Here is a 22,134-nt window from a genome sequence, read left to right as displayed (position 1 = left end):
GGGACTAATATCATCCTCCCGCCCACTGGATATTAAAAACCATATCACAAGGGGCGTGTACACACACTTCGATACTGGTGTGAATACCATCCTCTCCCTCTTCGGATATTCGGTGCCATATTTCACGTGGGGTATACACCACCTGCAATATTGGAAGTAATATGCTTTTCTCCCCCTCTGGATATGAGAAACAATATCACAGGGGGTTGTGAACAACCCCTGCGATATTTGGAGTAATATCATCGTCTCCCCTCACGATTATTAAGAACAATATCGTAGGGGTGGGGAATGTACACCCCCTTTCGTATTTGATATTATCCTCTTCCCCCCTGGATATTAGGAACAATATCAGGAAGGGATGTACAGACCCTGCGACCTTTGCTGTCATAGAATTGTCTCTCCCCTAGATATTAGGAAAAAATGTCACTGGGGATGTGAACAGCCCTGCGATATTGAGAGTAGTATCATCCTGTCCCCCCTTGCATATTGGGAACAACATCACAGGTGGGGTGTACTGCCTCTGTGATATTGGGAGTGAAATTTTCCTCTCTTCCCCTGGACATTAGGAAGGGTATCAGAGGGGGAGGGTGTACATTCCCTGCGATATTCAACGTAACCTTATCCTCTCCCTCCCAGGGTATTCAGAACAATATTACAGGAGGGGTGTACACCCTCTGCGATATTGAGAGTCATACCATCCTCTTTCGCTCTGGATGTTAGGAACAATATCACAGGGTTGTGTACACCCCCTGCGATATTGGGAGTCATATCATCCTCTCTCCCTGTGGATATTAGGAAAAGTATCACAGGGCTGTGGAAACCCCCTGCGGTAATGGGAGTAATATCATCCTCTCTCCCTCTGAATATAGGAAGATTTTCACAGGGATGTGTACACCCCCTGCGATATTGGGAGTAAGATCATCCTCTCCACCCAGGAAATGACTAACAAGGTCACGGGGGTTGTACTACCCCTGCGATATTGGGAGTAATGTCGTCCTCCCCAACCCTGGATGTTAGCAACGAGATCACAGAGGGGCTGTACACACCCTGCGACATTGGAAGTAATATGATCCTCTCCCCACCTGGATACTGGGAAAGATACGACAGCGCGGGTATACGTTTCCTACGCTGGTGGGAGTAATATCATTATTTTCCTTTCTGGATAATAGGAAGAATATCACAGGGGTGCTGTACAATTACTTCGATATTGGGAGTAATATCATCCTCTATTTTCCCGGATATTGGGCACAAAAACACAAAAGGGTGTACAACCCCTGCGATATTGGAAGTAATAGCATACTCTCCTTCCCTGGATGTTAGAAAACAATATCATCAGGGCTGAACACCCCCCGCTATAATGGGAGTCATGTGTACTCTTTCATAGGCCATTTGGAACAATATCACAAGGGTGTTTACAAACAGGGGTGGTGTACACACCCTGTGATATTGGGAGTAACATCATTCTCTCCACCTCCGGATATTAAGAACAATATCCCGGTGGGAGGTGGTACACCCCCAGTGATATTGCGAATAATGTAATCCTCTCCTTCCCTGTATATTAAGAACAATATCACTGGGGGGTGTACACCTTCTGTGATATTGGAAGCAATATCATCCTCTTCCCCGCTGGATATTAGAAAAAAATATCACTCAGAGTGTACACCCACTGTGATATGAGGAGTAATATCTTCCTAGGGTATTACGAATAATTTCACAGTCTGTACACACATGGTGTACACTCCCTGTGATATTAGGAGTAATATCTACCTAGTAGATACAAATAGCATCGCAGGGTGTACACCCACTTTGATATTAGCTGTAATATTTTTCTAAGTTGTTACAAATAAGATCACAGGGTGCACAAACATGGTGTACACTCACTGTGATATCAGGAGTCATATCTCTGTAATATATTATGAATAATATCACAGGGTGTACACCCACTGTATTATTAGGAGTAATATCTCTGTAGGATATTACAATTAATATCACAGGGTGTAGAGACACCGTGATATTAGGAGCAATATCTTTCTAGGATATTACAAATAATATCAGGGTGTACACCCACTCTGCTGTCATAGCTAGGGTTACCCGCCACCACGGCCGGCTAATTTTTTTTATTTTCACTGGAGACGGGGTTTCACCCCGTTGGCCAGGCTGGTCTGGAACTCCTGACCTCAGGTGATCCATGAGCCTCGGCTGCCCAAAGTGCTGGGATTATAGGTGTGGGCCATGGTGCTGGGCCAAGAGTTATAGATTCAATTCATTTGGAAACAGCTCCCATTTTTGAGTGTGCGTGTACTTTTATGAAGAAATGATGTCAGAAAACCGAAGGATGTTAATAAATATGAAAAGTAACAGGCTTGTGAAAAGGTCTTCCGATTGAGAACTATAAGTTTCGATTTCGTTTTCAGATAATGGGGTCCTTGCTCTTGTGTCGTCCTTTTACATATTCTACATCAGTGGAAGTTGTAGCACGGTGTCAGAATAAAGTAGAGTGTATTTCACGGCTTCTTAATTTCTTTCAATTAGACTGATATCTTTTTCTAAAAGAGAGAAGGACATTTTCATTGCATTATACTTTTTCTGAAAAGAGTAGGCTGTATTTTACTGAGATCATGGATTTGTTATATATAACGTTTTGGTCTTCTAATATTCTTCGATGGATTTTCTCTAAAGTAGTATGTACAGAAAGCCTTGTATAGCAAAAAAGCAAATCACGTAATAATTCTGAGATTTTTGGAATTGTCACAACTGAGAAACATTGCTGGCGGTGTATGGTCCGCAAGTGTGAAGATGTTCCTTGTGAATTGCTTGCATCCAGCATTAAGGGCTCGTTTTTATCTTTTATTTTTCCAATCCTCTTTCCTTCTCAAGGTGTCCAAGACACACAGAGCCACGGAATCTCACAGGTGTCTGAGAATTCCTCCTCCTGGGACTCTCAGAGGATCCAGAACTGCAGCCGGTCCTCGCTTTGCTGTCCCTGTCCCTGTCCCTGAATCTGGTCATGGTGCTGAGGAACCTGTTCAGCATCCTGGCTGTCAGCTCTGACTCCCCCCTCCACACCCCCATGTACTTCTTCCTCTCCAACCTGTGCTGGGCTGACATCGGTTTCACCTTGGCCAAGGTTCCCAAGGTGATTGTGTACATGCCGGCGCATAGCAGAGTCATCTCTCATGTGGGCTGCCTGACACAGATGTCTTTCTTCCTCCTTTTTGCATGTATAGAAGGCATGCTCCTGACTGTGATGGCCTATGGCTGCTTTGTAGCCATCTGTCGCCCTCTGCACTACCCAGTCGTAGTGAATCCCCACCTCTGTGTCTTCTTCGTTTTGGTGTCCTTTTTCCTTAACCTGTTGGATTCCCAGCTGCACAGTTGGATTGTGTTACAATTCACCATCATCGAGAATGTGGAAATCTCTAATTTTTTCTGTGACCCCTCTCAACTTCTCAACCTTGCCTGTTCTGACAGCGTCATCAATAGCATATTCATATATTTCGATAGTACTATGTTTGGTTTTCTTCCCATTTCAGGGATCCTTTTGTCTTACTATAAAATTGTCCCCTCCATTCTAAGGATGTCATCGTCAGATGGGAAGTATAAAGCCTTCTCCACCTATGGCTCTCACCTAGCAGTTGTTTGCTGGTTTTATGGAACAGTCATTGGCATGTACCTGGCTTCAGCCGTGTCACCACCCCCCAGGAATGGTGTGGTGGCATCAGTGATGTACGCTGTGGTCACCCCCATGCTGAACCTTTTCATCTACAGCCTGAGAAACAGGGACATACAAAGTGCCCTGCGGAGGCTGCGCAGCAGAACAGTCGAATCTCATGATCTGTTCCATCCTTTTTCTTGTGTGGGTGAGAAAGGGCAACCACATTGAATCTCTACATCTGCAAATCCTGCCCCTTAGTCACATTATTTTTGTGGCCTTGATGCCTTTTATTCCTTTCCGCATTTCCTTTGTGAATATTGCTTTCTTCGTTATGCCTTTAACTGGAATGGGTGAGGATTCTGGGATCCTTGGTTTAGCAGAAACCTCATGACAGAATCCTCTATAACTAGGCGGCGTCTTTTAGTTTCTGAGGAATAACCCTGTCATCCAGGTGGAATCACAACCATCTTTTTATATACACGAAGTCCTCACTTCCTTTTGGAATTCCCTGAAAACTGACTTTATGGAAACAATGTACAGGGGGTCCTCCAACAGCATTGGTTGTTCAAAGTTGTGTAGTTATACTGTTGAAGAAAAATAAGTGGCTTCACTATACATAATTTTGCTTCAGGGTGGAGTTTCCAAGAGACTTTCAAAGATGTTAAGTGAGGACATACTGTACATCAAATTCATATCCTCTTCCACAGTTCATGTGGAATTTCTTTATAAACTGCTTCTAGAGAATCTATATAGGCAGGTTCTGTGTAGAGATCCATGTCGCGGTTCCTCAATCTTGGCTTTGAGTTAAATCACCTGGGGAGCTTACAAATGATGAGACCTGGGTCTCAATACGCGAGATTCTGATTTCCTTGCACCTGTGTGAGTGTGTGGATTTTTTTTTTTCTTTTAAAGCACCAGAGGTGGTTCCAATGGCGAAGTTTTTAGAGGCATCAAGCTCCAATGAGTAAGAACAGAAATTAATTGTAATATGATTTCTTCAAATATTATCTTCAAATGCATTGTCCATCAACACCATACAAATGTTTATTATGCTGTTTTTTCTTACCATTTCGCATTTTCTATTTCTTTCTTTTCCTTTTTTTTTCTTTGATTCAGAGTTTCACTCTTGTTGCCCAGGCTGGAGTTCAATGGCACGGTCTCGGCTCACTGCAACCTCTGCCTCCCGTATTCAAGCATTCTCCTGTCTCAGCCTTCCAAGTCGCTGGGATTACAGGCATGAGCGACCGCGCCCAGCCACCACTTAGCATTTACATTTTACATTTGTTGAAGTTATAGATTTATACACACATTGATTGCTGCTTTGTTATACACTTGCGTATACATAAGATGGGAAACGGAACAGAATAAAATAGGCACAGTATCCCTGAAGTTTCACATTCCGAGACATTTTAAAAATATTTGCTCTTCAGAAATTAGTTTCAATGAAGAAACTGTGGTACACACACCCAATGAAGTATTAGTCAGCCTAAAAAGGAAGAAACTTCTCTCCGCTGCAGACAAAATGGATGAGATTCCAGGTCTTTATATTAAATGAAATAAGCCAGGCATAGAATGACAAATATTTCACGTCCTTACTTCTATGTAGGAAGAAAAAAGGAAACCTTGGCCAGGTGTGGTGGCTCAGGCCTGTAATCCCAGCTGTCTGGGAGGCCGAGTCGCACGGATCACTTGAGTCCAGGAGTTCGAGACCCACCTGGCCAACATGGTGAAACTCCGTCTCTACAGAAAACACAAACAATGAGCCAGGCATGGTGACGCGTGCCTCTAGTCTCAGCTACTCGGAGGGCTGAGGCCCAAGAAGCGCTTGAACTCGGGAGGCGGAGATTGCAGTGAGCCCCTATTGTGCCTGTATACTCCAACCTGGGCAACAAAAAGAGACTCCATCCCACACACACCTACACACAAAAGGAATCTCAGGAAGGTGGAGAGTATAAAGGTGGTTAGCAGACGCTAGGAAGAAAAGGGGTGGGATAGGGAATGAAGACAAGTGGATAATTTGGTCCCAAAATACAGAAAGATGGAATAAGTGAGTGCTAGTGTTTGATAGTACAGTATGAAAATTTTAGTTCACAAGAATTGCTTGCATATTTCCAGATGCTTTGGTAAGAAGCTTCCTAACTTTCTCATTATGATGGTTTTTAAGCTCTTCTCTTTCTGCTCTTGAAATCATCCGCCCGCTTCGGCCTCCCAAAGTGCTGGGATTACAAGCCTGAGCGACCGCGCCCGGCCCATGCTGTATCCTTATCTGTTGTCTGTTGTTTGTTTGCTTTGGAGCCCAGAAATAACTTCTCACCTATATGTTCAAATGATTTTTCACATGAGTGCTAAGAAAGCTCATTGGTGGAAAAGCAGCCTTTTCAAGAAATGGTGTTGGAGAAACTTGACTTCCACATGCAGAAGAATGAAGGTGGACCCTATGTCACACCAGGTGCAAAAATTAACACAAACTGGATCAAAGACCTCACCCCAAGCACTAAACGTATCATACGCCTAAAAGAAAACATTGGCCACGCTTTCATGACATCAGATTGGGCAATGTTCTTTGGAATATGACACCAAAAGCATAGGCAACAAAAGAAAATTAGATTCCTTGGATTACATCTAAATGACAGACACTTTTGCACAGGAAAAAACACAGTGATCTGAGTGAAAAGTTAACCCATGGATTAGGAAAAATATTTGCTAAGCATATATCTGAAAAGAGGCTGATAGCCATCGTATATAAAGAACAGCTAGAACTAAACAACAAGAAACCCAAAGCATCCCATCAACAATGGTCAGAAGACTTGAGTAGACGTGTCCCTAAAGAAGATATCGCAATGGCCAATAAGCATCTAAAATGATGTTCAAAATCACTCATCATAGGGAAGCACAAATCAAACCAAGAATGTGACACCACACATTAGGATGGATATGATAAACAAACAGGCATTGGTGAGACTAGAGGGAAATAGGAATGCTCGCATATGATCGGAGGGAAAGTGAAACCGTGAAGGAACAGGGAAAATAGTATGGCGTCTACTGGAAAAATTAGAAAGAGTATGATCAGATGTTCCCGCAGTTGCATTTGTGGGTACCTACCAAAAAGAATTAGAAGACAGGAGTGGAAGACAGATTTGTGTACACCCATATTCATAGCAGCATTATTCACAACAGCCAAAATGTGGAAGCAACCCAAGGGTTCGTGGACAGATGAATGAAAAAAGCACACTGCAGTTCCTTCATACAATGGAAGACTATTCAGCCTTCAAAAGGCAGGCCCTTCTGGCCGGTGCAGTGGCTCACGCCTGTAATCGCAGCGTCTTGGAAGACTGAGGTGGGCAGATCAACTGAGGTCAGGAATTCAAGACCAGCCTGGCCATCTTGGTGAAACCCTGTCTCTACTGAAAATGCAAAAACTTAGGTGAGCATGGTGGCCTGTGCCTATAGTCCCAGCTACTCGGGAGGCTGAGGCACAAGAATCGCTGGAACCCAGGAAGCGGAGGTTGCAGTGGGCCCAGATTGTGCCACTGCACTCCAGCCTGTGAGACAGAGTGAGACTCCATGGAAACACAAAACAAAACAAAGTCAAATGAACAAACAAAAAACAACAACAACAAAAAACAGACAGGCACTTCTGACGCATGCCGCAACATGGATGAACCTTGAAGACATTATGGTTAGTGAAATAAATAAATCCCAAAAGGATAAACAGGCCCATGCTCAGTGGCTCACACCTGTAACCCCAGCACTTAGGGAGGCTGAGCCAGGCGGATCACTTCAGGTCAGGAGTTTGAGACCAGCCTGGCCAATATTGTGAAAGCTCGTCTCAATTAAAAATACTAAAATTAGCTGGGCGTGGTGGCGCACGCCTGTAATCCCAGCTTCTCAGGAGACTGAGACACAAGAATCGCTTGAACCCACGATGTGGAGGTTGTAGTCAGCCCAGACCACGCCACTGCACTCCAGCCTGGGCGACAGAGAAAGACTATGTCTGCAAAACAAAAAAATTAAACACGGTATGATTCCACTTATCTATCAAGTGTCTAGAGTAGTTAAACTCATAGATTTGCAAACTAGAAAGGTGGCCTCCAGGGGCGGACAAGAGAGAGGAATGGAGAGCTTGGTGAATGGGTGGAATTTCCATTTTGAAAGATAAAACTGTTCCGGAGACGATGGCGGTGATGGTTGCTAAACAATGTGAACGTACTTAATGTGGTTAAACTGTTAACTGAAAAAGAGTGGAAATTGTAAATGTTTATACTGGCCATTCTCTATGAACTAATATGTATATATAATTTTTAATATTTATACGTGGTATATTTTCCCATAATAGAAGACAAAAATTGAAGCAGTTGGATGTTTAAAAAGAAATGAAAGAAGCGAAGAATACCCACCAGCTTTCTCCTGATTAGAGGAAGAGCCCCAAAGCTTCTATAGGCACTCACTTTTCTCTTCTTCTTCTTGCAATATTATGAGGAAATCCTTAGAGGTTGGGGAACTTGGGCGACTTTGGCTAATGAGGAGCTCTGTGCCTTGAGCCTCCCAGGCCACAGGATAGTAAATAGTCTGTCCCTCCAGCCCTGCAGTGTGAGGTTGCCGTCCTGTGGGCTCCACTCCTGTCACCTGTATGAGGGGGCTGATGTCTCACCCTGTCTTCTTGCCAGCCTTGAGGATGGAGTCTGAGCCTCCATGGTGCACCACGCAGGGAGAACAGTGGACCTGTTCTCCGTGGTCATGGCCCAGCAGAGGGGAAGGGCAGTTCAGTGAATGTAGGCAAAATAAAGTGAGATCAGACACTTACTGTGTCTACGTAGAAAGGAAAGACATAAGAGACTCCATTTTGAGAAAGACCTGTACTTTCAACAATTGCTTTGCTGAGATGTTGTTAATCTGTAGCTTTGCCCCAGTCACTTTTAACCAACCACTTTGACCCAACCTGAAGCTGACAAAATCATGTGTTGTATGAAATCAAGGTTTAAGGGATCTAGGGCTGGGCAGGACGTGCCTTGTTAACAAGATGTTTCCAAGCAGTATACTTGGTAAAAGTCATCGCCATTCTGTAGTCTCAATAAACCAGGGGCAAGATACACTGTGGAAAGTCACAGGGACCTCTGCCCTTGAAAGAGGCTTATTGTCCAAGGTTTCTCCCCATGTGATAGTCTGATAAGTGGCCTCATGGGAGGAGAAAGAAATGACCGTCCCCCAGCCTGACCTCCGTAAATGGTCTGTGCTGAGGTGGATTAGTCAAAGAGGAAAGACTCTTGCAGTTGAGAGAGAGGAAGGCCGCTGTCTCCTGCCTGCCGCTGGGAACTGAATGTATCGATACAAAACCTGATTGTACATTTGTTCAGTTCTGAGATGGGAGAAAAACCGCCCTATGGTGAGAGGCGAGACGTGTTTGCAGCAATGCTGCCTTTTTATTCTTTACTCCACTGAGATGTTTAGGTGGAGAGAAACATAAATCTGGCTTACGTACACGTTCAGTCATAGTACCTTCCCGTGAACTTCATGATGACATAGATTCTATTGCTCTCATGCTCGTTGCTGACCTTCTCCTTATTATCACCCTGCCCTCCTACTACATTCCTTTTGCTAAAATAATAAAAATAATAATCAATAAAAATGAGGGAACTCAGAGGCAAGTGCCAGTGCAGGTCCTTGGTATGCTGAGCGCCAGGCCCCTGGGCCCACTGTTGTTTCTCTGTACTTTGTCTCTGTGTCTTATTTCTTTTCTCAGTCTCTCGTCCCACATGACTAGAAATACCCATAGGTGTGGAGGGGCAGGTCACCCCTTCAAGTGAACACTGAGGGACGGTCTGGAGCCTTGTTTGTTTCCTCATCCTCAGGACAAACAGGACAGTGTGATGGGCGGATGGGATGAGACCAATATGCAACTCTCTGCTCAGCAGACTGTGGAGTTTCTGTTCTTGGTTGTGGTGGGGGTCTCAGAAATCTTATTCAAAATTTTGCTTTCCTCCCCCACTAGTTGTCCTTTTCATAGACATCTCACCCATGATAGCAGGGGATCAGTCCCTCTAAACTATTCCCTAAGAACAACAAAGAGATTATGAAGGTGATGATGAGGATAAAGAGGATGATGACAGACACCATGGCATCATGAACCCTTTCTGAGGGCTTCCTAAAGGCCAGACTCTGAGCTCTGTGCTCTATGCAGCTTGTTTCATTTCATCTGCATAGTCTCCACATTATTAGTGCACATTTCAGGATGATTTTACGGACTAGAAAAGGCGCAACGGATTTTCATGTAGCTTGTACCAGATCACGAAGTCAAAAAGGGCAAAGTCCAATTTGAACCAGGCAGTCTAAGTCCAGACACGTGGCATTTGGCCAGTCCTGTCCCTGCATCCAACCTGCCCTCTCAAATCCTTGTCACTCAGGCTGATGGCCCTGCTCCCTGAGCCCTTCCCTTTGGGGGTCCCTTGGAGACCACAGCTAGACCAGTGGGTGCCACAATCACTGTGTCATGTATAGAAAGGGCAGCTGAGATCACATCAAGGATTCCAGAAAGAATTGGCACAGGATCATTCGGGACGCATCTCTCCCTTGCCCCTGTTCCTGGCTTTCCTTACAGCTCTCGACTTCCTCAAAGGAGTCATCAATTCGGAGTTTGGCTTCCATTCCTATTGAGGAAGCTGGAAAGTGTTTCAAAAATGCTCCTCCGATGTGCCTGTGGTTAAGACCTCTGAGCTTTGCTTAAAATTTTTGAAGCTGGGCGCGGTGGCTCACGCCTGTAATCCCAGCCCTTTGGGAGGCTGAAGCAGGCGAATCACAAGGTCAGGAGTTCAAGACCAGCCTGGCCAACATGGTGAAACCCTGTTTCTACTAAAAATAGAAAAAAAAAAAAAATTAGCCAGGCATGGTGGCATATGCCTGTAATCCCAGCTACTGGGGAGGCTGAGACAGGAGACTCCTTTGAAGCCGGGAGACAGAGGTTGCAGTGAACCGAGATCACACCACTTCACTCTAGCCTGGGCAACAGAGCAAAAATCTCTCTCAAAAAAATAAATATATAAAAATTACGAAAAAATGTGATTGGATGGGCTTGGCAAACTTTAGCCATTAGCTCACGTACCACTTTGGAAGGGCATACCTTCAGTCACTTCACTCTTTAATCTCTTTGCTCAAGACTAAAGTTCTGAGAGGAAGTCTAATCAGCTGAGTTGTGTCCATGTGGGCAGTGCAGGAAAGGATGCAGCGGGAGGCGCCTCCAGGGACGTCTTTGGCTTCCATCATGGGGGATCAGGCGCCTGGATTATCCACCCTAACAAATCTGGACAAAGGAAAACGAGGTTTTCTGAGGAAGGAGACATAGAGCCCAAGGAGCTAACCAAGAGACAAATAGTCATCCTGTCTTGTCACTTTTTTTACACATGTGTGTACATTATCTTACACTTATCACTTTGTTTTCTTTCTCTCCTTTAATTGCACCCTACTGCAAAAGTTAAAATGAAATGAAAGTATTGAGATAGCTCAGTAACTGACTTTTAGTCAATTGCCTTTTCCTATAGTGAACAGCTGCCCAAACTATTGTGTCTGTCACTGTGCAAATTTGCAAGCATTTGCATGATCACTCCCAATCCGCCAACACAGAGCTGTGTTACAGCACAATTTAGTTCAGTGTTTTGCTCTCTGCAACAGGGAGGTTCTCATCCATTACAGGTTGCAGTAAAAACAGGGGTACCATAAGCAACCACCTCTTTCCTCAACAGTGGGATGAAAGCAAAAGCCAAGTAGCTCCATGTATCCAACTTAAAAATATAAAAATTACGCCCATGGGCTGCAGTTGGACCTATGGCAGCGGCAGCTGTCACTGGGCCTAGCCCGGGGTGTGGACCTGGGGACTTCCCAGAAGGGCCCGAGTGGGAGGCTCACGGAGTGTCGGCGGAAGGTGCACAGGATGCTAAAGCTTTACAACGGCCTCTTGGAAGGGGAGGCGGTGGGACTCCCCGCGAGTCCAGACCCCCTGGACCCCACTGATCTGAACGGGGCGCAGTTCGACCCAGAAGTTTACCTAGACAAGCTGCCTAGAGAGTGCCCTCTGGCCCAGCTGAAGGACAGTGAGACGGACATGGTGCAGCAGATCCGGGCTCTAGACAGCGACATGCAAACCCTGGTCTATGAGAACTACGATAAGTTCAAACCAGCCACAGAAATTGACAAACAGCATAAAACTGTATGAGGATTTGCAGGAAACCCAGAATTTCCCAGATAACCTTGTAAAGGAAGAACAAAGCTGGAAGACTCACAAAGAAAAATACATATATATATATATATATACATATATATGTATATATATATACATATATATGTATATATGTGTATATACATATATATGTATATATATATACATATATATGTATATATGTGTATATACATATATATGTATATATATATACATATATATGTATATATGTGTATATACATATATATGTATATATATATACATATATATGTATATATGTGTATATACATATATATGTATATATGTGTATATACATAAAGTTGTATTTTCGGTCTGTTGTAAATGTTTAGTAATTTCTATTGTGATTTTTCATTTAACTGATGAAAGGATATTTTTAATTTTCCAAATGTGTGCTTGTGTTTAGCTATCTTCTTGCTGTTGACTTCTCATTTTGTTGCATTATGGTCAGGAAAATGTGGTCTGGACAATGTCAATCGTATAGTGGATTTTGTTGAGACTTCTTTATGGCCTAATATGTGGCCAGTTTTTTTTTTTTTTGCAAATTTTCCACATGTGGTTAAAAGGAATGTGGATTATTTGTTTTTTTTAGGAGAGTTTTTATTTTTAAATAGATAAGGTTCTCAGTGTAATTGAAATCTAGCTTCAGTTAACAATATGCTAGATCTCTCAAACCTTAGGATGTTAGTCAGTGTAACAATAGACTGCTGCTGAGACGAATAAACCCTGAACTCTCAGTGGTTTGGCACCCATAGCATAGTCTGGTGCAGGGCAGGGGTTCTCCTTGGGGGCCCTTGTCCAACAGTGATTCAGAGATTCTGCAGGTTTCCATCTTTTAATTCTGCCATCTCAGAGTTTTTCACTTGCAGCCATATGGATAGTGAGAGAGGGAACATAGCTCACACTTGCCTTTGATAACCTTGGCCCAGAAGTGATTTCTTACATTCCTACTGGTGGAAATGCAGTCACATGGTTCGAAACTAACTGCAAGTGAGGCTGGGAAATGTAGTCTTTCTGCATGTAGAGGAAGAGGAATGGTGTGAACACAGCATTGTCTTTGACACACTAAGCATGTGCTGAAGAGTTCTTACTCTCATAGGAGGTTTGTCTGTCCTGTGTAACTTTCTCAGTTTTTGCTTAGATAGTTTCAGGCAATGTTGTTTGGTGCATTCAGCTTGATGATTATTATGTCCTCTTGGCAAAGTAGTCAAGATTCCCATCAGTTTGAATGAAAGTGTTTTACAGATAGGTCAGGAAATGTTAATACTTTGAAAGACCCTTCTATTCCTCCACTCTACAGATAAGAACAACAGAGTCCTAGAGACAGGAGGTCATGGGTCTCAGTCATGAGTGGCAGAATTGAAACCCACATGGCAGTAACTTTGCTTTCCCCCATCATGTTGTTCTCCCTCTATCTTCACTCTGCTGATTTCTTCACTTGCTCCATACAGACCTCCCAGTTCCAAGTGTATAAGTGTGTCCAGAATTGGTGGGTTCTTGGTCTCACTGACTTCAAGAATGAAGCCGCGGACCCTCCTGGTGAGTGTTACAGTTCTTAAAGGTGGCGTGTCTGGAGTTTGTTCCTTCTGATGTTCAGATGTGTTCGCAGTTTCTTCCTTCTGGTGGGGTTCGTGGTCTCGCTGGCTCAGGAGTGAAGCTGCAGACCTTCACGGTGAGTGTTACAGCTCTTAAGGCTGGACGTCTGGAGTTGTTCTTTTCTCCTGGTGGGTTCATGGTCTCACTGGCTTCAGGAGTGAAGCTGCAGACCTTCTCGGTGAGTGTTACAGCTCATAAAGGTAGTGTGTACCCAAAGAGTGAGCAGCAACAAGATTTATTGCAAAGAGCAAAAGAACAAAGCTTCCACAGTGTGGAAGGGGACCTCAGCGGGTTGCCACTGCTGGCTTGGGCAGCCTGTTTTTATTCTCTTACCTGGCCCCACCCACATCCTGCTGATTGGTCCATTTTACAGAGAGCCTGAGTGGTATGTTTCAACAGGGTGCTGACTGGTGCGTTTACAATCCCTGAGCTAGACACAAAGGCTCCCCACGTCCCCACTAGATTAGCTAGATACAGAGTGTCCACGCAAAGGTTCTCCAAGTCCCCACCCTAGTAGCTAGATACAGAGTGTTGATTGGTGCATTCACAAACCCTGAGCTAGACACAGGGTGCTGATTGGTGTGTTTACAAACCTTGAGCTGGATACAGAGTGCCGATTGGTGTATTTACAATCCCTTAGCTAGACATAAAGGTTCTACAAGTCTCCATCAGACTCAGGAGCACAGCTGGCTTCACCCAGTGGATCCCGCACAGGAGCCGCAGGTGGAGCTGCCTGCCAGTCCCTCTCTGTGCGCCCACACTCCTCAGCCTTTGGGTGGTCGATGGGACTGGGCACCGTGGAGCAGGGGAAGGTGCTCGTCGGGGAGGCTTGGGCTGCACAGGAGCCCACAGAGGGGGGAAGCTAAGGAATGGCGGGCTGCAGGTCCCGAGCCCTGCCCCATGGGGAGGCAGCTAAGGCCCGGCGAGAAGTCGAGCACAGCAGCGGCTGGCCCAGGTGCTAAGCCCCTCACTGCCCGATCAGGCTAGGCCGGCCAGCAGCTCCTAGTGCAGGGCCGCCAAGCCCATGCCCACCTGGAACTTCAGCTGGCAGGCAAGCAGCATGTGTAGCCCCGGTTCTGGCTCACGCCTCTCCCTCCACGCCTCCCTGCAAGCTGAGGGAGCCAGCTCCAACCTTGGCCAGCCAAGACAGGGGCTCCCACCATGCAGCCATGGGCTGAAGGGCTCCTCAAGTTCCGCCAAAATGGGAGCACAGGCAGAGGAGGCACTGAGAGCGAATGAGGGCTGTGAGGGCTGCCAGCATGCTGTCACCTCTCATAAGGAGTGATTAATCTGAGCTTCTCCAGAAAGTCCTTTCCTGGTAGGCACTGGGAATAAGAAATCTCAGAGTATAAAAAAACATCAAGTGGTAACACTTTTGTGAATGGCTCCCCAATTAGATCCTTTACCTTTTTTTTTTTCCATGAAGCACAGTTGCCCAAAACACACTTAGCCTGAGATGAAGCACATATTAGAGAAAGGTTCTCTCTATAGCATTATGTATTACTCGAATGAGCATTAAAAAGAGGAGATGGGACATGCTCTCTCTAGATATTATTACCTCCACTATAGAGTTGACATACACAAGCTCATTATTGCAATATGTTTTTTTTCAAGAAAATAACTTTAATGTTGAAGCTTAAATTGAATTCGCTAAAACATCTTTGTCTCCAGCCTAATGTGCCTCAGGTGTCTCCGCCTTCCACATAATTAAAGGAACATTTCCTCATCAGAGCTGTTCCATCAGAGACCCAAAGGCTATCGTTGTACAAATCACCCACTTAGGAAAACCTTTATTCCCAGTAGCCTATAAAAATCTGGTTATGTAAACAGATTTGCTTATTCAGTAACATTAATGGCTTCTCATAGTTAAAAAGTCATCAATGTGATTGACCTATAATCTGTTTCCTCTGTGACCAAGTGTCACTTTTATTTTGACAGTTAGGAGCCTTTTGACTCTTTCACAGCTGGCATGAAGGCACAGGGAGGGAAATCTCAAAAACAAACAACCTGTGTATTCCCAGCCTATTAATCAATAGAAAATCACTTCAATTGGATTAGGGTCTTGTACCTGGCAGAAAGGCTCTTAAGGACATTGGAATTGGATTTTTACACTTGATATGACACCTCCTTGAGTCAGATCAGATTCGTGTTTGATAGACTCTTGCCGAAACATTGCTCCAGGGTCTGTGCGGTAGCTAAAGCCTTTTTGTTGTTGTTGTTGTTTTAAAAGCAGAATTAAATGTTTTCATGAAGACCTTCCCAGCAGTGATTTTATTGGGAATATGGTCTTTAGCTCTGGTCCTGAATAACTCACACTGAGGAAACCTCTAACAAGTGTTTTATTGGAAGATGTCTGATGGATGGTTGGTTTTAATAACCAATCTCTTCCCTTTTTCTGTCCCCTGTGTTCTATTCTCCTTTCTCTACACATTTTTCTGGGAGGATTCACCTATTCCCAAAGTCCTTTCCTCTTTATTTCCATTCCAGAGCTCTCTGTATAACTCCAGGCTGATGAATCCAACTGCCCAGTTGTTATCTCCACTTGGCTGTCTGTCTTGCATTGACCTCATCTTACCTTGCCTCTCCTGATTTCCTCTTCTGCCTGGGCTCACCATGTCAGATTCACATCACCATCCACCCAGCTTCCAAAACACCTGGGCCTCCTCCTTCATTCCTCCCTCTTTCTCAGTCAAGTTAGTCTACTGTCTCCTCTCCATCCTCACTGCCACAGCCTTGGTCCAGCCAACCATCTTGTCTCACTTGGTGTATTGCAGCCTCCTACCTGGTCTACTCACCTCCCACTCTCCTCCAGCCAGGCTGCTCTTTTTATAGCACAAAGTGGATCACTACTCCCCTGCCTAAAAACATCTACTGTCTCCCTTTGTCTACAGGATAGACACGACAAAGAGCCTTTAAGATTTGGCTCCAACTTACCTCTATATTAGTCACTTTTTACAATTATATGAACATCTCTCAGCTCCTCACCCTCTCACGTCTCGATTTTTGCACCTGTTCTTCCCTCTGCTGGGAATGATCTTCCACACCTCTCCTATCGACCTGGCTAGTTCCTACCATTTTCTAATCTTCAACTGAGGAGTCCTGTGGTGGAGAAGGATTTCTCACAACCTCATATAGATTGCACGCCCACCCACCTCCGGGCTTTTTCTTTTTTCTTTCTTTTTTTTTTTTTGAAGGAGTCTCTCTCTGACCATGCAGGCTGGAGTGGAGTGGCATGATCTTGGCTCACTGCAATCTCCACCTCCCGGGTTCAAGCAATTCTCCCACCTCAGCCTTCTGAGTATCTGGAATTACAGGTGCCCGCCACCCCATCTGGCTATTTTTTTTGGTATTTTTAGTAAAGACAGGATTTCACCATGTTGGCCAGGCTGTTTTCGAACTCCTGGCCTCAAGTGATCCACCCACCTTGGCCTCCCGAAGTGCTGGGATTACAGGCATGAACAACTGTACCTGGCCGGTTGGGTGCCCCTTCTATGTGCTCCCATTGCCCCAGGCATACTGTCACCATAACTCTTACCATTCTGAGTTGAAAATGATTTTTTTTTTTTTGCTTTTCATTTATCTCATTAAATGCAAAGCTCATTGAAAAGAGGACAGTGGTTGTTCACTGTTGTACTCCTAACCTTTGACTCAGTGTCCTGAGGTTGGCTCTAGAGCTGTGCACACATGTTCAGACATTGGAGCACATCTTGTCTAGCACCTCTTTTGAGGTGGCTTAGAGAAAAGTCAGTAGGTACTTCCCCAAGGATGAAACAGAAGCTTCACCTAAACCAGTTCTTCAACTTCAGCCTGCATTAGAATCCTCTGAGAGCCCGTGAAAAATACAGTCTCCTAGAGCCCACTCTTCAAGAGTCGGTGAGTTGCTTCATCATCAAAATATATACAGAATTCAGCCAGTCTTCAACCCCAGCCTGGTCTGAGTCACTGTGGACTCCCACCTGCAGAATGTCCCTGCTGGTCTCCTTGCTTCTCCTCTTACCTTCTTATTACCCATTCAAGTAGCCGGGGTGATCCTTTTTAAAAATTTTTAAAAATTTTTTTGAGATGAAGTCTCACTCGGTTGCCCAGGCTGGAGTGCAGTGGTGCTATCTCAGCTCGCTGCAGCTCTACCTCCTGGGCTCAAGCCATCCGCCCACCTCAGCCTCCTGGGTAACTGGGACCACAGATATACACCACAAAACCCGGCTAATTTTTGTATTTTTTGTAAAAACACTGTCTTGCTGTGTTGCCCAGGCTAGTCTTGAACTTCTGTGTGCACCCACCTCAGCCTCCTGCATTTTTAGGAGGCCCCTCTTGTAGGGATTTTGATCCAGAGGCCTGGGTGCCTCATGTCTCCTCCCATCTCTCTCTGTCTTTCTGTCTCTGTCTCTCTCTCTCTTTCTCTTTGACTTATAGCTGCCCTGGGGTCTAGACTCTGCCTTAGGCATCCCTCTGGCTCTTGTTTGCTTTTACACTGAGGCTGCTTTAAGTTGCACCTTGATCTGAAGCCTTGGGCTTCTGCTCCTATTCCTTGCTTTTGTTGGAAGGGCCGTGCAGCTTCTTGACAAATTGCAAAGGTGCCCACGAGTTTGCAAGTCCCCAAGAACCAAACCAGATGACAAACAAGGATGCAGCCCACAGCTGGGGAGACAGATTTCATGTCCACACAGAGACTCCAAGATGCTGAACTGAAATCCACCCTGAAACCTGTTTTCTCTCTCATTTAAGTTCACCTGGGGGCTTGCAGGGCAGGGCTGGTGACCATTCTCAGGGCAAAGATGCTTTGAAATGTCAACTGAGAATGGTGTGGTGGTTGACAGATGGCACGTCAGAGCATAGATTAACATGGAAAGAGAAACTCAGCCCTTGGGGGGAGTGTGTGAGGCTGGCAGCCACACAGAGGGCTTTTCCTGTGAGCTCTTGCATAGATGCAAACAGCCAGGAGGTTTTGCTTTCTGATCCTGAGTGGAAGCATGTTCCTCCCTGCACATTGCCGCTCTGCAGCAAATGTTTATTCCTGTTGCATTGATTAAAAGTGCTTACCAGGCTGGGCGCGGTGGCCTGTAATCCCAGCACTTTGGGAGGCCGAGGCAAGCAGATCACAAGGTCAGGAGATTGAGACCATCCTGGCTAACACGGTGAAACCCCATCTCTACTAAAAATACAAAAATTAGCCGGGCATGGTGGCGAGCGCCTGTAGTCCCAGCTACTTGGGAGGCTGAGGCAGGAGAATGGCATGAACCCAGGAGGCGGGGCTTGCAGTGAGCCGAGATTGTGCCACTGCACTCCAGCCTGGATGACAGAGCAAGACTCCGTCTCAAAAAAACAAAGCGCTTACCGAAGAGGTTTGAGGGCAGTGGTGACAGTGTGAGTTATGGCTCTGCCGGCTGCCAGTGGAGCCAGCCACTCTGCACAGCCATGCAAGGGCGTTTTGAAAAGTGGCTCAGCCGGCCAGGAGTGACTGGCTGTAAATATTGCTGCCAGAACATCTTGTAGCCTGATTGGGGCGGTGTTTGCAGAACCCCTAAATCATTACAGTTGTTCAGGCTTAAAAATAAGCTTACTTTTTTTTGTTTGTTTTGTTTTGTTTTATGAGATGGAGTCCAGTTCTGTCACCGGGTTGGAATGCAGTGGCATGATCTCGGCCCACTGCAACCTCTGCCTCCTGCGTTCAAATGATACTCCTTCCTCAGGCTCCCGAGTAGCTGGGACTACAGGCGGGTGCCATCATGGCCAGCTAATTTTTGAATTTTTTGTACAGACGGGGCTTCACCATGTTGGCCAGGATGGTGCGATCTCTTGACCTCGTGATCTGCCCGCCTTGGCTTCCCAAAGTGCTAGGATTACAGGTGTGAGCCACCGTGCCTGGTCAAACATAAACTTACTTTCTTACCTCTTCTGCTGAACTCTATTTGCTTCTTTTCGCAACTTCTGCTGAACTCTATTTTGCTTCTTTTTCCTGGATAAAGCTCTTCTTTATCCAGAAGAGCTTTTAGCAACAAAGTTACCCAACGCCCTTCCCTAGTCTTTCCTTGCAACTGGCTCTCAGTGGTGGGTGGGGTGGGTAGGAGGAAATCCTTGACAGAACCAATTTACATGACTGTTTGGAGGACTCTCGCTAGCCCCAGGAGGTGTTTGCATTTTTAAATTGGTTAGTAGTGTCAGAATGTTTCGTGAGTAAGAGCACAGCCTCTAAGTTGGATGCCCTGAATTTAAATCTCAACATGGCCACTTTGTATATAACCAGAGGATGGATTTGGGGACCCAATGGATCTCCCATGACATGAACTTGCACCAACATTCACGTGATCTCCAAAATGCCTATTCTGACTGGTAGACCCTAGTCTCATTCTAGTGCCAGTTCAGAGCCCGTGTCCAGTGATCCTGCACAGGTCTCATTAGTTCCTTTTCTCCTATTCATTCATCCCGGTAAAAGGCTGTGTATTCCCTTGGGGGCAGGCTGGGAGAAAGATTGACAGTATAAATTTTTGACAGTGGAGCAGAGTCCTTTCTGGAGGGGACCTGGCTTCCCATTCAGACAAGGGACTCCGGGTCTGTGAACTGGCTTATGTCTGGAAATTGACGGGGGACTGTGACTCTGGTTTTGTGATTCAGATTAGACTTCTGCCCACCTGACCTAGAACTCTTCTGCAAACAAAGATCCAGTAAAAATGTGGCAGGCTTCTTATCTATTTCACTTCTAGGAAAGCCACGATCAGCTGGCACCATTGGTCTCTGCGAGTCAGGCTATTCTGGTTGCAGCTTTGACTCTGCTGTCTTTTATGGTAACTGCATCCACCTTGCCTTTGGGGATTGAGTGCTCTGATCACTTGGCCCCAGCCACTGTAGTGTGCCTATGTCACTTACCCTCTTTATACCTCAGTCTCCTCCTCTATAAAATGGGCATTTTTATAGAAGCCAACCCCAGGGCTGCTGTGAGGTATAGATGGATTAGCATATGGAAAGTAATAGAAGAGGGTCTCAAAGCCCATGTGTCATTATCAGAATTATTTCGTGACAGGGGAGAGCTGGAGGAGAGAGGAAAGTGCTGAGAAGACCCATGTGCTCTCCCACCAGTGATTCCTGAGCACCTACTATGTGCTGCCCACTGTGAGAGCTGTTAGGGTTGAAATAGAGAGCACAGCAGGGTAGGGGCTGCCATCAGGAGCTTAGTGGGGAGACCATTGTGCAACATGGTTCCAGAGCTTGGGGTGGGGAAGCTCAGGGAGTACGGAGGCCCAGGATCCGGGGCAGAATCATGGAAAGGACACAGCCTCCCCAGCCTCTCCTGCCTCCACTGCCTCCCTGGCCTCCTCTGCTTCCCTGGCCTCTCCTGCCTTCCTGGCTTCCCCTTCTGCCCTGGCCTCCCCAGTCTCCCCTGTCTCTCCTGCTTTTGAGGTGGGCCAGGAGCTGCTGGTGTTCACTTAGCCTGTCCTGGACTCTGGGTGTAGCACTTCGATGTCCAGAAAATACCCCTGGGTTCAGCTCATCACACAGTCAAGGAAGGAGCCCCACACTGACACTAAGGCTGCATCCTGGGCTCATTCATCAGGGCATGCCTCCAAAATATTACTCCACATCTCCTGCCTTTGCCCACCTGCATTGTATCTGTGCCTGAGCCCCGGCTGGTGGCCTGCAAGGATCCCCTATCTCCTCTGCCCCTGCACGGCTGGGTCCCAGGCAATCTGTCCGCCCACCACGCCTCTCTCACCTTGCCCACCACGCTCCAGCCCCACAGTCCTCTTTCTGCTTCTTTCCCAGCCTCTGGGCTTTTACACACGCTGTTCTCTCTGCATGAACACGCTCCAATGGGCTGAGAACAACTCTCTGAGACCTCTCTCAGCTGTTGCTTCCTTTGGAACAGCCGCTGCTGCTGTCCCTCTCCCAGCTCCAAGACCTGCTGAGCCTCCTGTCTTTTTCAGTTCCCATGCCCCCAGCACTTCTCCTTGGCCTCCTTTGGCCCAATTGACAATGTCCATTCTCAACGCCTTCTCACCCAGCGCTGAGCCCCACTGGGTGAAGGCAATGCCTGTCATATTCACCACAATATCCCCTCCCCTATCACCATGACTGGTCCACAGTGATGCTCAAAAAACATCTGTTGTTAGGCAATGGGAAGGTGCATTCATGTCATCCTGCAGGCGGAATTCTCCACGAGTTTTGAGCAGCCTCGGTTTTCCCACCACCTCCAAATCATGCAAGACACAGGGTAAGAGCAAAGACAAGGTGGCTGTGGCCGATGTCCACCCTCGCGGGGCGTCCCTTCTCTTCTCTCCTCCTTGGGCAGGGAGACCATCGGGGTGCAACCAGGCTGGGGAGGGGAGGAGATGCAGGGCCTGGCCAGCGCGGGCCTGGCCACGGGCAAGGGACAGCGACCTCCTGGGCCAAGACAGGTGAGCGCAGCGCAGGCCCGGGCCCAGCGTGTCCGCCGTGCGCAGGAGCGGCCAGCAGAGGGCACCAGAGAGCCAGGAGCCGCCCGCGGAGGAGCCGGCGCCGGCCCCAATGCCCAGCTCCGCGCCGCGCGGACCCACCGAGCCTGCGCTCAGACGCCCCAACTCCGCCGAGAGGCCGCTCGCGCCGGGTCCTTCCTCTTCCCCAAGTGCAGGCAGAGCCACTGGAGCCATGGCCAGCCCTTCTGGCAGCTCCGAAGCCACTGGCAAGC

At 46.5% G+C, this 22,134-nt stretch overlaps 1 protein-coding gene across 1 annotated transcript; it reads left to right on the top strand.

Moving 5' to 3' along the window:
* The first annotated feature begins 988 nt into the window (after positions 1 to 988).
* LOC738829 (putative gustatory receptor clone PTE01) lies at positions 989 to 4,200 on the top strand. The gene is made up of 2 exons (XM_016960183.3): positions 989 to 1,112; positions 2,946 to 4,200. Exons 1-2 carry the CDS (start codon positions 989 to 991, stop codon positions 3,881 to 3,883), a joined length of 1,062 nt encoding a protein of 353 aa, XP_016815672.1. The 3' UTR covers positions 3,884 to 4,200.
* Positions 4,201 to 22,134: the final 17,934 nt, after the last annotated feature.

Source organism: Pan troglodytes, chromosome 7, assembly GCF_028858775.2.
Source record: "Pan troglodytes isolate AG18354 chromosome 7, NHGRI_mPanTro3-v2.0_pri, whole genome shotgun sequence".
In the NCBI taxonomy this organism is placed as follows: Eukaryota; Metazoa; Chordata; class Mammalia; order Primates; family Hominidae; genus Pan; species Pan troglodytes.
Note: the sequence above shows the minus strand (reverse complement) of the source record. Positions and strands in the feature narration are given on the sequence as shown.